The sequence below is a fragment of the Aethalodelphis obliquidens genome, unplaced genomic scaffold, assembly GCF_003676395.1.
Source record: "Aethalodelphis obliquidens isolate GAN/ISIS:26980383/991018 unplaced genomic scaffold, ASM367639v1 scaffold71, whole genome shotgun sequence".
NCBI classification, from domain to species: domain Eukaryota; kingdom Metazoa; phylum Chordata; class Mammalia; order Artiodactyla; family Delphinidae; genus Aethalodelphis; species Aethalodelphis obliquidens.
Window position 1 is genome coordinate 8,912,242 of NW_020838015.1, and position 16,262 is coordinate 8,928,503.

Consider the following 16,262-nt stretch of genomic DNA (forward strand, 5'->3'; position numbering starts at 1 on the left):
CAGGCTCCAGACGCGCAGGCTCAGCGGCCATGGCTCACGGGCCCAGCCGCTCCGCGGCATGGGGGATCTTCCCGGACTGGGGCACGAACCCATGTCCCCTGCATCGGCAGGCGGACTCTCAACCACTGCGCCACCAGGGAAGCCCCCGGAGTCACGCCTTTTGATAGGATGTTTCCACCGCTCACTCGGGCCGTCATTTTCTCACATACACAAATGGTTAGTGATTTATAGCCACCACTGGTCTCTCTGGAAGTTTCTCGTGCACACACCCACACCCACAATCACTCTTTCTCCCCTCTTCACACTCACACCCATTCTGCACACCCAGAGTCACTATGGTAAGAGTTTCACACACATACACAATCGCACAGCGTCTCAGACACTGTCTTAGTCGCCTCGTCTCACATTTCTTTGCAAGCAGCTTCCAACATGTCCAGTCCTTGCTCTACATCCTTTAATAAAGTCTCTTGCAGTTTTATAGACCCACACAGTTTCTCAGACACTCTCAGTCACTCGTTTTCTCACTCTCAGTCACCTAATCAGTGTCACGGTCACTTGCCCTCACTCAGCCTCTGACATCCTGTTGTCACTAATTCACCAATGTTACTAGGCTCTCGGTAAGTCTCACACACAGAGCCTTTCATGGCCCGTCTTAGTCGTTTACACCATCATCTGCTGCATCCAGCCAGCGTATTGTGTACCCTCAGACACAATTACAGCCTCATCGGTTTCCCACACATACTGATCACATGGTCTCTATGTCTCATTTACTCTGTTCCATTTTCTCTCTTTCACCAGCATGTAGTCTCTGGTTTACAGTCTCTCATGAAACCTTTCACACTCTCACATGCTGCTCAGTCATCAGTTTTCTCTCCAGCGGCACTGACTTCCTTCTTTTTTACTCATCGCCTCTCACTCACAGTGAGGTGGTCTCTAGCTTACTTTCACTCACTCAGTCTCACCATCATTTTCTCTTACAGAGTCCCTGAACCTGTGGGCTAGACTGGAGTAGTAACTGCAAATCAATCTGCCACTAGGCTCAGGTATACACCCACACACGTACACACACACACACAAATTACAGCCTCTCACGCTCTTCCAGTCGCAGCCACATTTTCTCAGTCTCTCACGCAGTCTTTGCTAGTTTAGTCTCACAGGAATGGTTTTCATACACACAATTGCGTATTCTGGTGTCTTTCATCTCAGGCACCCATCTGGCCTCACAGACATTTTCTCTCATACCATCAGCCTCTCACACATGCACTCCCATTACTTTAGTTGATCCAACAGCCTTGCGTGAACAGTTTCATGCACAAGCCATCTCCCAAACGCTGAGTCACCCGCTTACTTACAGTGAAGTTCCTTACCTACGGCACAGTCCCTGACCATCTCTATGGCACTTTCGTGCTCATACCGGCTCTCACACGTTTTGGTTACTCAGTCTGTTTTGCTCGCCATCAGCCTGTTCAACAGTGACTGATGTGCAGTCCCCACTTCCTTCTCATAAACATTATTTCACACACACCACCAGTTTCTCGTATAGTACCTTAATCACTCACATTCAGTCTTACAGTGGTTTTCTGCCACCCAGCCATGATTTCTCACATAGGCACAATGTCAAGTTTGTGGTTACAACTTCCACTCTCTCAACACATGGCTTCACAAACGAACGTGCGCAATCACAGCTTTCCAGAGTTTTCTCTTTTTCACACACCTGGTTGCCAATCTACAGTCTCTACCACTGTTTCGGACACACACCACTATGCTCTCTCGCTCTCACGATCAATCTCACACCCTCACCGCTTTTCACATAGTCACGCCTTTGCACACAGTTACTCCCAACGGCTTTAGGGGAAAAAAAAATGCTAGCAGTCTCCAGCATCACCTTTAAAAATATATATTTACAGGAACAATTCCCCATTCTCTGGGACTCTTAGAAAAAAAGATCCATTTTTGGGGAAGTAAAACAAACAGTGGAGACAGGTGTAGCACCGTCCCCCAAATCACCAACCCCCAGGTCCCCAGGCCCAGGCTGGGCCGGTGCTGACGGGAAGTGAACCCAGGAGTCCTTTGAACCCGCCCTTCTCCAGCCTGGAATTCACACAGGACAGGCTTTATGTCCCTCATTCCTCCCTCCCAACTCCAGGGACACTTAAAGGGTCCTTTGTACCCGCCCGCAGGAAATTGGGGGGCTGGGAGGGAGCTGAAAATACATGTTTGGTATCAAAAATAAACACTTGGGGGTGGCAGGAAGACCCCCCCCAAATCCCTTCCTTCCCACCCACCCTATCTCAGATATAGGAAGAGATGCCTCCCTCTCCCCTATTGAAAAGCCCTGTTTAAAAATAGATTATACTATCAAAATGGCAGGGGGTGGGGGACAGGGAGACCTGGAGTACTGGTTGGAGGGGGCCCCCCAGACGGGAACCACTCCCCAAAAAAACCCTCCATTGGGAGGTAACAGGCAGGACCCCAGGAGTTTGGCAGACACAGGAATGGCTTCTCAGGGGAAGAACAACAAAAGGGGCAATTCCTCCCCGGCCAAAAAAGGTGGCTGAAAAAGGACAAGCTGTCTGAGAAAGGCCGGGAGGTGGAAATTCCCATTCCCAAGGGTGTGAGTCTTCCTTGGCCAAAACTCCCAAAATGTTAAACAGCAAAAATTCTTCCTGGACCCTTGGGGAGGGCCAGGAATAATAAACCACAGCAATCTAGCTCTTCTACCCACACCCCAAAATGGAGACAGGGCTCCCTCAGCTCCCCAAGGGCAGCCTGAGAAATAAATAAAGAAAGTTCCTTCTCAAGCCAGACCCTGACTATCTCACCTTGGGGAAAAAATGTGGAGATGGGGGAGATGCCCTCGCCAACCGCCCCCCCCCCCCCAACGAAAGAGTTGGGCCAGGCTCTTCCCAGTGGCCTTCAAAAAATAAATAAATAAACCGTCCCCACCACTGCAGTAGGAGACGTGTAAGAGCGGCCACTGGGGGACTGACCAAGAAAAGAGAAGTTGTATGTTTTCTGTGGAAGGGTTACTGAGAGATCCTTTTTCCTAAGAATCCCCACCCAACCACGACCACAGCACGAGTCTGTCAGCTGAACTACGTTTCTCCTTGAGACGGCTGGCTGGAGAGAAGTTCAGGGCATGGATGGAGTGACCCCAGAAAGGGGTGGTGGTGGTGGTGGTGATAGTCATGGCTTCTGGGGCCCTGGGGAGAGCACCACGGGGGTTGAGAGGCCATCCACGCTGATGGAAGGGATGTGCACCTGGGCGCTGCCACTGGACGGAAACTGGGGACAAAAATAGGGAGAGGTCATGGATTGGGACCGTGCTAGGGTCTCTCACCCTTTCCGAGATGGGGGGAGCTGATCCTACCTGGAAGGAGAGCTTGGCCGGGCTACGGGGTGCAATGGGACTCAGGGTGCTCCAGAAATGAATGCTGGGGGGCAGCGAGCTGGGCGTCAGCAGCACCGGGGTCTGTGGGGAAGGGGTGGTCAGGGCGCAAGTGAGCAAGAGGGCAGGTGTGGGAAAACCAAAGGAACTTGGTTCCAGCCCCGCCAGATTTCCCACTCATACTTATGAGATCACTCCTCAGAAGAGCACAGGCCTAGACCATAACTACCAAGGCCATGCCCGTGACAGCTCTCCAGCTTTACACAGACAACCCCTCCTAACTCCTGAGGGCCCATCCCAGCCTCATTGGGCAAGACCACCTACAAGACCCCACCCACATGCCGCTTTCAAACCTCACCATCCCAGTAGCTCAGGGTCAACTTCCAACTCTTATCCCCCACCTGCATACCTCACAGGAAACCCGCTAAGCAAATCCCAGACCCCAAAGCCCCGCTTAGGTTCCTCAAGCTATGTTCCAACCCAGAAACAGTTCCTGCAGAAAGCCTCTCGGGCCCCCCAGTCCCTGACCACAGAACTCCCCAGATCTGCCTTCTTTTGGGGACCCGACCCCTCGGCATTGCAGGCTCGTTCGCCTTGTAGCAATCAAGCCCCGTCTCTCCGCGCAGCCAACCCCACTCGAAGGCTCCACCCTCCCACTCACTCAGAGGTAACCGTATTGGCCCTCGCAGTCTAACTCCTCCCACCACCACCCGGCCCCAATCCCATTCATTCCAGGTGCCAGCCCCGCCCCTTCAAAGGCTCTCACCAATGTGTGCGTAGGTAGCAGGGAAGGCGTCAGCGCTGGGCCTGGCGCCTGCAGACCGGAACCAGTTCCCGATCCTGGAGTCCGTTCGGGTCCCGGCCCACCCAGCAAGCTCGGGCTGAGTGGAAGCTCCAGGTCCCGGGGCTTCCGACCCTTCTGAGGCTGGGCGTTCTCCGTGCTGGAAGTTGTGGAAGCCGCAAGGCCGCCCACCGGCGCCGCAGTTTCCATAACGACCGCAGGCAGCCGGGCTGGCACGCCCTCCGCGGGAGGGGCTTCTGGCTCGGCCTTGGTCTCAAAGGGCTCCGCCTTGACGGCTTCCAGGACAAACCCCGCCTCCCCAGTGGCTGCAGCTTCTAACTCTTCCTTGGGCTCTTCCACTTTGACTTCTGGGGGCAGTGGTCGGCCCAACCCAGGCTCCATATTTGGCTCTTCGGATTTAAGGTTTGGGGCCTCGGGTGGGGTCAGGATGACCTGGAAGAGGAACAAGTGCAGAGGGGGTGCCTAAAGATTCCTGGGGTAGTGAAGCCAATTATTTCCCTTGGAAAGCAGGACCTGGTAGTGGGAGCAGGTCCTCCAACAAGACGTGGGACTTTGCCAAGGAAGTGGGGCTCCTTCTGGAGTAGGTCCTCCTATCTGGGGGCAGGGGAGGGGTGAGACACTTGATAGCGGCACAGCTTAGGGGCGGGACACCAGGAGACACTGCCCCCATTCACGAAAGCAGTGGTTCTCAGAAATTTGCTTTATGGACCAGCAGCATACGCCTCATCTGGAAACTTGTTAAAAGTGCAAACTCTCAGACCCATCCACAGACCCACATAAACAGACATTCTGGGGGGTGGCCCCCCGAAATCTGTGGCTTAAAAAGCCCTCCAGGTGCTTTCTGATGAGTGCTAAAAGTGTGAGAACCAGTGCATTAAGCAGACACATTCAGGACACCTGCTACATGTTGGGTGTACTACTAATTGTCGTGTGCTTAATTTCCTTCTTCCTTCCAAGGCTTTGCATAGCTTTCCTCCCCATCCCTTTCTCCAAGGGGACTTCTGTGTCCCTCCTTCCACTATATCTCCTTTAATAGGACGTTTATGTCTCCCCTCCTCCCAGCCCCCTCCTCACTTGGGAATTGTACATCCCTCCTCTTGCTGACTTTCCATACTCTAGTCCTTACCTGCAGAGGCAGGCCGGCCTCCTCAGCCTCCAGGCAGGCCTCCAAGGGGCTTGGACTGGTGCTCCTGCCCCCCGAGGGGGGCACTGCTGCTCCTGCAGGGGCGGTGTTGGGGAGCACTGTGGAAGGCCGAGGATGAGAGGGTGGCTGTGGCTGCGGCTGCAGGGACTGGATGGTGAAGGTGGAATAGAGGCCCGAGCGCATGTAATCATTCCGGCTGCTGCGTGCCAAACCGCCTGGGCCTGCCACTCCTGCACCCCTGGGTGTGCCTGGCTTCCCAGAGGCAGTGTCCCCGGGGATGGCGTGTACAGCTGTGGTGCCCACATTTGCCACAGTGGAGGTGACAGACACCTCAGGCTGGGGCGGGCAGTCCTCAGTGGAGCACCCCGCGACCTCAGGGTAGGACACAAACTTGTAGACGAACTTCTGGCCACTCACTTTGCGGATGATGTTCTGGGAAGGGGGAGACAGGATAGAGGGTCTTAGAAGAAAGGGCCAGGGAGGGTGTGGATGGTGAGGGGGTGAAGGGGTGTGTCTCCTATAGTGCCTTTCTTTCCTCGTGCCCCTCTCCTGTCCTTTTACATATACACCGTCCCACCTCAGTGTCTGCCTCCCCATAGGTTCCCCCTCCCAGCTTCTTTCACAGCTCACTCATCTAATTTGGGGTCTCCTCCCTTCTCTTCCAGTTTCTACCACTCTCCCCCAACCTGATTCCCCTCTCTGTATTCTCCCCCAGCTTCTCCTCCTTTTCTGTCCCCCCCCACCCATAATCCTTCCTTTAGTCTAATGCCCTTCTCCCCTCCACATCTCCTTCCTGTCCATCCCCCTCCAAGTCTCCCTCTGTCACACTCTCTTCATCTCTATCTGTCCAATTCCCCCACCCCCACCTCAGATACACAAAGCCACACCCACAGGCTCCTCTCCACACTGGGGCCCACGTAGGGGAGTAGATCCAGGAGCAGGCTTTCCTCCTGGCTCCAGAAACCAGGAGTGTCTGTGGGCTAACAGGGCCAGGCCCTGGGGCTGGCTGCCAGGACAGTTTTGGAGTCTAGTTTATGCAGTAAGACAGGAAAATGAAGTCACTGATAATAAATGTTGGAAGAGACTAAATGAATGTAGAAGAATGTGGTGATGAATTGTTAATAAACATGAATTATTACAGGATTATTTAAAGCTCTTGACACAGACGTGGAACAGGGCAAGGTCATCAGGGAGGACAGGATGAGGAGCCTCATTCTTAATACTATTGGGGAGGTTTAAGCTGAGGCAATTGGAAAATGAAGTCACTGATGGCAACTAACAAGAATTTAAAATACTGGTATAAATATTGGGAGAATCTTAAGGCTGGCTTGGGTGGGTCACAGAGCACGTTTGGGGTATTTCAGGACAGGTCTGGAGGGTCTCAGGGATATTCTGGTGGTCTCAGAGTACAGAGTGGGGCAGCCTCATTATTAATATTGTTTTGGAGGTTTGAGCTAAAGGATTAAAATATAAAAATGGAATAAATGCTATAAATGAGTTAAGGGTGTGCAGCACAGGTCCAGGGCTGTTCTGGGGGACAAGAGGTATCTGGAGGGCACTAGAGCACCCTGGGAACATCTTAAGTGTTGTTCATGTATATCACAGGGTGGGTTTGTGTTTCTCAGAAAAGGAATGAAAAGGGAGGTTCATTAATATTGTTTTGGAAGTTTCAAAGGGGGTTGAAAGGAAGGGGAATTGGATGAAGGCAGTCAAAAGGTACACACTTTCAGTTATAAGAAAAATAAGTACTAGGGATGTAATGTACAACATGATAAATATGATCCACACTGCTGTATGTTACATATGAAAGTTGTTAAGAGGGTAAATCCTAAGAGTTCTCATCACAAGATTTTTTCTTCCTTTTTCTTTTATTTTGTATCTATATGAGATGATGGACGTTCACTAAACTTATCATGATGAACATTTCTTGCTGTATATAAGTCAAATCACTATGCTGTCACCTTAAACTTATACAGTGCTGCATGTCAATTATATCACAATAAAACTGGAAGATGAAAAATACTGTTTTGGAAGTTTCAGGTAAAGAAATAAGAAACTGACGGGACTTCCCTGGTGGTCCAGTGGTTAAGACTCCGTGCTCCCAATGCAGGGAGCCCAGGTTCGACCCCTGGTCAGGGAACTAGATCCCGCATGCCGCAACTAAGAGCCCGCATGCCACAACTAAAGATCCCACATGCTGCAGCTAAAGATCCCGCACGCAGCAACGAAGATCCTGCATGCCACAACTAAGACCCGGTGCAGGTTTATTAAAAAGAAATAAATAAACAAATATTTTTTTTAAAAAAGAAATAAGAAACTGAAATAACTGGTATAAATATGGGGGGGTATCTAGCACTGGTTTGGGAGTCTGAAAGGATAAGATAAGGAAAATGTATAATTTTAGCTATAGGAATAAGGTGATAAAATAATTGATATAAATATTGGAGTGGACCAGTGTTGCTCTGGGAATACAAGAGGATGGGGTGTGGAGCAGGCATTATACATGTTGTTTTGGAGGTCTTAGCTAACAGAGTGAGAGATAAAAAGAATTGATAAAAATGTTGAGGGTCCTGGAGAATAAGGTAAGGAAAGGTTAGTATAATGCTGTCATGGAGGCTTTGATTCTAAGAATAAGGATATTCTAGAATTCTTATTCTGGGATAAGAGCAGATTATGAAATAACTGGGGGAACCCAGGACTGGCCCAGGATGAGGAAGAGTCATTAGTAATAGAGTTTTCAAAAGTTTTGGCCAGAGGAATAAGGCGAGAAGATGAAATGTCGTGCGGGGCACAGTGCGACAGCAGGACTTTGGGTATCTCAGAGAGAGTGGAGTGAGTAGGGGGTCAGTGTTAATGGTGCTATGAAGGTTCTAGTCGAAGCTAAAATAAAATACAATAAAACAACTGAGATAAATGCTTAGGGGCCCCCATGTTCGTGTAAGAGTACCAGAGGATGGGGTAAGAAATGGTAAATTTTAATATCGTTTTCAAAGTTAGAGCTCTATCAATTTAGGCAAGAAAATGACATAACTGATTTAAATGTTTGGCACAGGCGAGTGGGTGGGGTTCCTGGCCCTAGTCTCAAACACCTTACCTTATCATAGTAGTACCGCAAGGCCCGGCTGAGCTTGTCATAATTCATGTTGGTCTTATTCTTGCGCAGCCCCCAGAGCCGGGCCACCTCCTCAGCATCCACCAGCTTGAACTCACCGCCATCCCGGGAGGTCCAGGAGATAATGTGGCCATTGCCTTGCTCTCTCAACAGCTGCAGCAGAAACTGCCACAGCGTCACAGAAGGGTCCATTGCTGCGCAAGCGCTCACGCCATCCCAGGGGTACCTGGAGGGCAGAAAGCTCAGAGCTGAGAGGTTGCAGACACAGGAAGGGGAAGAGGTCAGCAGGAGGTGGATTCCTTTCTTGCCATCTTGCCTCCACCTCTGTCTCCAACTGCCACCACCATTCCCTGAACGCCCTCAGCCTGGCTTTGGACGACTCCTGTAATGCGATGAGACTTCTGGGGACACTAGGATAGCGTGAATGTCTTCTGCGTGTGGGACAAATGTGAACCTCTGGGGTCCAGAGGGCAGACTGTGATACGCAGAATAATGCCCCTCACCCAAAGATGTCCACATCCTAATTTCTGGAACCTGTGAGTATATTATGTTACCTGGCAAAAAGAACTTTACAGGTGAATTTAAGGTTATGGGCCTTAAGCTAGAGACTATTTGGGTGAGCTCAATCTCATCACATGAACTTTTTTTTGTGGTTACAATATACCCTTGTTGCCTATTTATTTTATACAAATCCTACAACCTCAAGGAATTGAATTCTGCCAACAACCTAAACGAACAGGAAATGAATCATCCCCCTGGAGCTTCTGGAAAGGAATACAGCCCTGCCAACACCTGCATTTTAGCCTGGTGAGACCTGTGCTGGCCTTCTGACCTCCAGAACTCTAAGAGAATAATTTGTGTTTTAAGCAGTTAAAAGTTTGTTATAATTTGTTACAGCACGAATAGAAAACTAGAATAAGGCCCCTCACCTGAACATTTTCATTTGCATCTTCTACCACATCAAATATTAAGTTTTCCAGGAGGTTCCTTCTGCCAGCTCCTCGCAAAGGCTGTTAACTTCATGCTGGGTTCCCTTCCTCTGCCTAGAAGTCTTCTCCATTGTTCAGTTACCAGCCCCAAGGGCCTTGCCTTTATGAAAATTCCTGACACTGAATGTCTGCTCTCTTCTGTCTCTCTATCCCACGCTCCTCTGACCTGTCTCTGTCCCTCTGTGTTCTCCTTCTTGACAACAGCAATAATGAACATTTACTGAGTGCTAAATACATGCCAGGCATTGTACCAATCAGAGGCAATATGGCCTACTGGACAATCAGCCCCTCCAGAGCCAGACCGCCAGGGCTGGAATCCTGGTTCTGCTACTTATTAGCAGTGTGACACTGGGCATGTTCTTTAACCTCTTGTGCTCAATTTTCCCATCTGTAAAATAGGGATAATAATAATACCACCTAGCTCGTAGGGTTATCGTACAGATTAAATATACTATGCCTGGGGTATGATAAGCTCTTATGAAATATTAGTTTCTAATTTGTTCATAATTCCTTATCTGCTATGCCAAAACCTGATCTGAAACAAAATAAGGCCTTTTGTGGTCTTCACTGATCCTCACTTGGTGTGACTGTTCATACATCTATCTTGCTGCAGAAATCTGAATGTGGCTGATTACAGAGCCCACTAAGGGTGTTATGTAACATCTCGTATGTATACCTTGTCACCTTTTTAAAATCTGAAAAATTCAAAATTGTGAAACACATCTGGCCCCAAGGGTTTTACATAAGGGCATGTAGACCTGGATTGCTATTTTTATAGCTATTGACTCATTTCTCTCTCATCACAACTTTGGGAAATAGGTACTCTTATTATCTCTAATTTACAGATGAGGAAGCGGAGGCACAAAATGTCTAAATGACATGTACAGGCCACACAGCCCTAAGTGGCAGAGCCAGGATTTGGACGCAGGCAGCCAAGTTCCAGGTGTCTGATCTTTTCAACCATTAGACTAAACTGCCCCTTGCACTGACTGCTCCCTCAGCATGTCGAGCAGAGAACAGGACCCTCCTGGCGCCCCCACCCACCCCATAACTGCTCCCTTTGCTGAGTGTGAATTGGAAATAAACATGAAGTTCCTTTTCCTTAAGGAATGAGCTTTCATCAATCAACTGTTCACCCAGCTGTTGGGACTGTTGGGTTAAGAATAAGACCTTCCAAATCGGAAGGTTTCAAAGAACTTCCCTCTATTATTTATAGCTTGAGTCTTTAATCTGTAATGAAATACAGTCTGATCCTCTTATGTCTGAGCTATTCATTCTGAAGTTCATTCTGCAGACACAATTTTAGGCAATTATGTAAGTCACAAGGCCACGAAGTGTCCAGATCAGAGTCCCATCATCAGAGACCTTGCTGGGTTTTTATTTGGAAGGCCTGTTTGTTTCAGAGGCACAAAGAGACCAGTGTGACTCCTGGTGGCGACAACAGGCAATTTTACCAGTTCCTCTTTCAGCAGCCACAGAATCTTTTACTTAAGGTGAAACCTGACGGTTGGCTTCAAGCCTCAGCAGCACATGGGGTTTTGTATTTTGTTTATTATCACATCTCCCACGTGACCCCTAATAAGAGTTCTAGTCATATGCCTCACTCAGATGTGTTTACTTCTCTTTATTTCATTCATTTAGCAAGCATTTTTGGAGGGCCTACTGTGGGCCAGGTGCTGGGGATACAGCAGTGAATACAACAGTCAAAAATCCCTGCTCTGGCGGAATTCACATTTTAGTGGGGAAGACAGACAAGAAACAAGATAAACAAGAATATGTCAGATGGTGATAAGAGCTCCGGGGGAAAAAAAAAACAAAACGAAGCAGGGAAGGAGTTGTTATTTTTGAAAGGGTAGTCAGGGGAGGGTAGTCACGAGGAGGTGATATTTGAGGAAAGACCTAAGAGAGGTGAAGGCGTCAGGTCTGTGACAACCTGGGGAGCAGCCATCCAGGCAGAGGAAATAGTCAGGGTGAAAGGCCCTGAAGCTGGAGAGCCTGTCAGGTCAGAGGAAGGGAAAGGAGTCTGGCGTAGTCGGAGAGAAGGCAGTGACGGGAAAGTAGCAGGAGATGAGAACAGAGGGGCAGCAGAGGCCAGACTGCGTAAGGCTTTTTCGGGCCCCGGAAGAGCTTTGACATTGACTCTGAGTGAGACAGGAGCCATGAGAAGGCTGTGAATAGAGGGGTGACAGCCTGTGATTTGGATTTTAACAGGATCCCTCTGGCTCTTGTAAGAAGAACCAACTGTACGGGCTGAAGAGGCCACTGCAATAGTCCACGTAAGAGATGGTGGTGGCAGCAGTGGAACTGGTGAGAAGTGGCTGAGTTCTGGATAAAATCTGAAGACAGAGTGAACAGGATTTGTTGGCAGATAGGATGGGGGTGGGGTGGAGTGAGAGAGGTGCCAAAGGTGATTCTAGGTTTGTGGCCTGATCACCTGAGATGGCAGCACTGTGGGAGAGCAGGTTTTGAGGGGAGATCAGGAGGTCAGTTTTGGAGATGGTCAGTCTCAGAGGCCCTGTGAGATACCTACGTGTATGCCAGGAATAATACTAATCTAAAAAATAGGAACCAGTCACAGAGCCCTTACTGTGTACTGCAAACCATTTTAGTCACTTAACTCATTCAATCCTCAAACCAACACTATGGGTGGGCATTATTATTACTCTCCCGTTTTCCAGATGAGGAAATGGAGGCACAGAGAAGTAAAGTAACTTGGCTAAGGTCACACAGCTGGAATTTAGCAGAGCCAGGGTTCAAACCCAGGCAGTTTGGCACTAGGCAGTGATCCTGGACACCTTGCTCCACCAGCTCTCTATAGAGCAAAACAGAAGGGTAAGGTCCTACAGGGGGACAGGGATGCTAATTTACACAGGGTGAGCGGGGGGGCTTCCCTGAGGAAGTGACATTTAAGCAGAGATCTGAAGGAGGGGAGATGGCAAGCCATGCTGACATCTGTGGGAAGGGTGCTTCAAGCACAGGAACAGTGTGCACAAAGGCTCTGAGGTGGGCCCAAGCTTGGCATGGGCACCCTGAGTTAATCCAGTTCCCATCTCTGAAAATATGTATGTGCTGTTCTCCCTGCCAGGAGTGCCCTTCCCCCTTCCCCACACATGATGAACCCTTTATTACACACATCATCAAGTTCTGGTATCTCCCAGGCAGAATTAATTCTTCCTCTGTGTGATCCAATGTGTCGAATAACCTGTCTGTCCTTGCAAATGTGTTCTTCTCTCTGGGTCTCCAGCCTCGTACTCCTGTCCTGTTCTAGCTGTGTGACCTTGAGCGAGTTACTCAACCTCTCTGGCTCTGCTTCTGTACCTGTAAAATGGGGGATATGTCACCCTCAAAGTAAAGTATCTGCAAGATACACCTACTCTCAAAGGCCTTTGTGAGGATTAAAGGTCAGTGTATGTAAAGGACTTAGAAAAGTTATCTCTGGGACATAGCAGACACTCAAATGTTACAATTAGCTGGCGTGACACTCTTCTTCCTCCCCAGCCCCTCCCCCACAATCTTATGTATCAGCATGGCCTCACCATCTGGCTCCCACCACCTTTCTGACCTTGCCTCCTACCTCTCCCTCCACTCTGGCCTCCTTCATGGCCCTTGAACATGCCAGGCACAATCCCACCTCAGGGCCTTTGCACCGGCTGTTCCTTCTGCCTGGTACACTCTTTCCCTAGGCATTATGGCTCCCTTCCTGAACTCCTTCAGGCCTTAATTCAAGAAGCACCTTCTAAGTGAGGCCTGCCCTGTGCCTAAGATTTCAACCACCCTGATACTCTATTCCTACCTTCCCTACTTCACTTTTCCTCCTTAGCACTTGTCTAACATACTAACTAGACTTATTTATTTATACAGTCTGCACTCTTAGCAAATGTCTGTTCCACAAAGGCAGGAATTTCTGCCTGTTTTGTTCCCTCCCATATCCCCAGAACCTAGAATGCCTGGTGCTCTGTAGGTGCTCTGTAAGTGTTTGTTGAATGAATAGTCCCAACTAACCAGCCTCTTTTAACTAGCTCTCTTATGCCCTCTTCATCTCCATCTGCCCCCTACCCTGATTTATCTGATATTATATTTTTCCATTCATTCGTGCAATAAATTCTTATCAAGTACTGGATAAGAATTTTAGGTGCTGGAGGCCCAGCAGTAAATAAGCAGACAAAAAGAGTCCCTCATGGGACTCCCATTCTAACGGGGAAAGACAATAAATATGACAAACTGGTAAAATATACAGTGTGCCTGACAGTGATAAAGGGCAAAGACACAAATAAAGCAGAGAAGGGGTCTAAGTCCTGCTGGCTGTGCAGGTTCAGATGGTCAGGGACGGGTTGACATTTGAACAGAGCCCTGAAAGGATCCACACAGAGAGGGGGGTAGAGTGTTCTGGGCAGAAAAAATAGCCAAGGGAAAGGCCCCAAGCCTGGGTCGCACCTGGTGTTTTTGAGGATGAGTTAGGAGGCCAGTGTGGCTGGAACAGAGTTGGGGGGGGCGGCGCATAGGAGGTAAGGCCAGAGAAGTTACTTGTTTTATTAACTCACAGGTATTCTTTATTTACATTGGAGGGTATTCTAGTTCTGATTCCCCCATTTAACCAGTGAGGAGAGAGGTGCAGAGAGAAAGTGGTTAAGCCACTAAGGTCACATAGCTGCTGGGATCGGGGGTGGATGGGTGCTGAGACAAGGTGTGGAATGGAGACAGCTCTGCAGGCAGAGGGAACAGCAAAAACAAAAGCATGGAGATGGGAACTAATTTGGTTTTTAAGGAGTGGGGCCTCGCGTGAGGTGAGATGTAGTGAGAGAGGAAAGCCTCAAAAATTATCCTAGGGGGTTTCCCTGGTGGCGCAGTGGTTGAGAGTCCGCCTGCCGATGCAGGGGACACGGGTTCGTGCCCCGGTCCTGGAAGATCCCACATGCCGCGGAGCGGCTGGGCCCGTGAGCCATGGTCACTGAGCCTGCGCGTCCGGAGCCTGTGCTCCGCAGCGGGAGAGGCCTCAACAGTGAGAGGCCCGCGTACCACAAAAAAAAAAAAAAAAAAGTTATCCTATGTTCTGAGGGGTAACCTAACCTGGTACCTACTGATCACCTCTGTGTAAGGTATTTAACCTCCCTATGCCAAACTTCCCTCAGTACCTAGCTCATAGGGTGGATTAAATGAGCTCATTAACACACAGCATTTTGCCTGGTACACAGTAGGTGCTCAATAAGTGTTAGCTCCTATTGGCATTATCACTATCACTAATGTATTCATTTACTGGAGGGAGGCAAGATGTCTTAGTGGTTAAGAGTGTATATGAGAGGGTGTGTTCTAGAGTAAAAAAGTCCTGGGTTCAACAAGCACACAGGCTGATCCACTATTAAGGAGGGAGGGTGGCAGGGAAGGCCACAGACTGATGCAGCACAAGGAAAGGAGGAGGGAAATAAAAGCACAGTCTGACCCTCCTGGAGGGATTACAAAGCACTGGACTCACAGGAGGGTATACTGGAGGGGTGTGAATGCAAGCACATGGGTGGCAGGAAGGCCAATGAACAGATCCACTGCAAAGTTGTGTGTGTGTGTAAAGGCTCACCTTATTTACTAGGGGCAAGGAGAGAAGAAAAGCACATTGACTCATGCACAATAGTGGAGAGGGAGAAAAGCCACCCCACAGACTGATTAAAAGGAGAGGGGGACAAGGCCATGGACTGGGCTACTGAAAATCGGGAGATATAAAGCACTAAACTGACCCACTAGTAAAAGGAAGGGAGAAGAAGCCCAAGGACTGGACTGACAGTCTACAAAAAAGGGAGGACAGGGCAATGGGCTGATAAGCAGGAGGACGTGAAAACAAGCATTTAGACTGATCCACTGTAAAATGGTGTGTGTGTGTGTGTGTGTGTGTGTGTGTGTGTGTGTTTGATAAAGCCATAGACTGATGCATTGGGGGATTGGAGGCAGGAATACAAATTCACAGATTAACTCACTGTTGCGGGGGGGGTACAACGCTACGGATTGACTCACTACAGGAACAGTAGGGATGAAAAAACAAGGCCACAGACGGGGCCCCTGAAAGTTGAGGACAGGAGAATACAAACACTCAGACGCACCTACTGTCAAGGAGGTGGACATTGCCAGAGACTGGTTCCCTATAAGCGGGGATCTGGGGCAAGACCACGGCCGAGTCTACTGTAAGGTGGGGTGGGGAGAAATTCAAGCACGCAGACCGACCCATTATAAAACAGGAAGGGGGGTTAAGCTACGGGGCAAAGGGCCAAAGGGAGGGGACAACGGCACAGGTAGGTCCACCAGCCGAGGTGGTGGTGGTGGGGAGTCGAACACCAGCAGGCCACGGGCCAAGCCACATCCCCCCGCGCGGGGGCGGGAAGGATACGTAGGGTCACGGACCGGGCCCTCCACCCTCCAGGCCCCGGGCTCACCTGTGTGTAGCGCAGCGGCGGTGTTGGCAGCTCCGGGGGGCGGGGGCTCCATGCGCGGCCCCACCGCCCCCCAGGCCCGGGTTCCGAGGCGACGGTGGTGGCGGTGGTGGCGGCGACAGCACCTAGAAGCCGCCCCTGCGTTTCCCCACTGCTCACGTGGGCCCACGAAGGAGGAGCCGAACGTTCCGCTGTTCGCTGATTGGCCAAAGTACCGTGGATCAACGGTGCGGCTTCCAGGGCTGGGGAGGCGGGCCTTGCTCCACAGAGCTATGTTGTGATTGGTCCGAGGGGAACTGATGGAACGCAGATGGCCGCCTGGGTTCCGAGGGGGCGTGCTCGGCCCCGCCGGTGCTCCACACTGATTGGTTCAAGACAGATTGATAGGCCATGGGCGACAGACAAGGTTCGGGG

At 50.0% G+C, this 16,262-nt stretch overlaps 1 protein-coding gene across 1 annotated transcript; it reads right to left on the minus strand.

Annotated features, from left to right (window-relative positions):
• Positions 1-1,881: 1,881 nt before the first annotated feature.
• On the minus strand, positions 1,882-16,010 carry ELK1 (ETS transcription factor ELK1). The gene is made up of 6 exons (XM_027091399.1): positions 15,852-16,010; positions 8,429-8,672; positions 5,317-5,766; positions 4,155-4,622; positions 3,371-3,472; positions 1,882-3,285 (listed from the first exon to the last, which is right to left on the minus strand). The coding sequence occupies exons 2-6, from the start codon at positions 8,636-8,638 to the stop codon at positions 3,187-3,189; spliced, it is 1,329 nt and encodes a 442-aa protein (XP_026947200.1). The 5' UTR covers positions 8,639-8,672; positions 15,852-16,010; the 3' UTR covers positions 1,882-3,186.
• Between the last annotated feature and the right edge of the window lie 252 nt (positions 16,011-16,262).

Coding starts and splice junctions, on each gene's coding strand:
- ELK1 (XM_027091399.1), bottom strand. CDS start 8,638: ATGGACCCTTCTGTGACGCTGTGGCAGTTTCTGCTGCAGCTGTTGAGA. Junction 4,623..5,316: donor AGGCCGGCCTGCCTCTGCAG/GTAAGGACTAGA, acceptor TTCCTCTTCCAG/GTCATCCTGACCCCACCCGA. Junction 3,473..4,154: donor TGCTACCTACGCACACATTG/GTGAGAGCCTTT, acceptor CCTTCCCCACAG/ACCCCGGTGCTGCTGACGCC.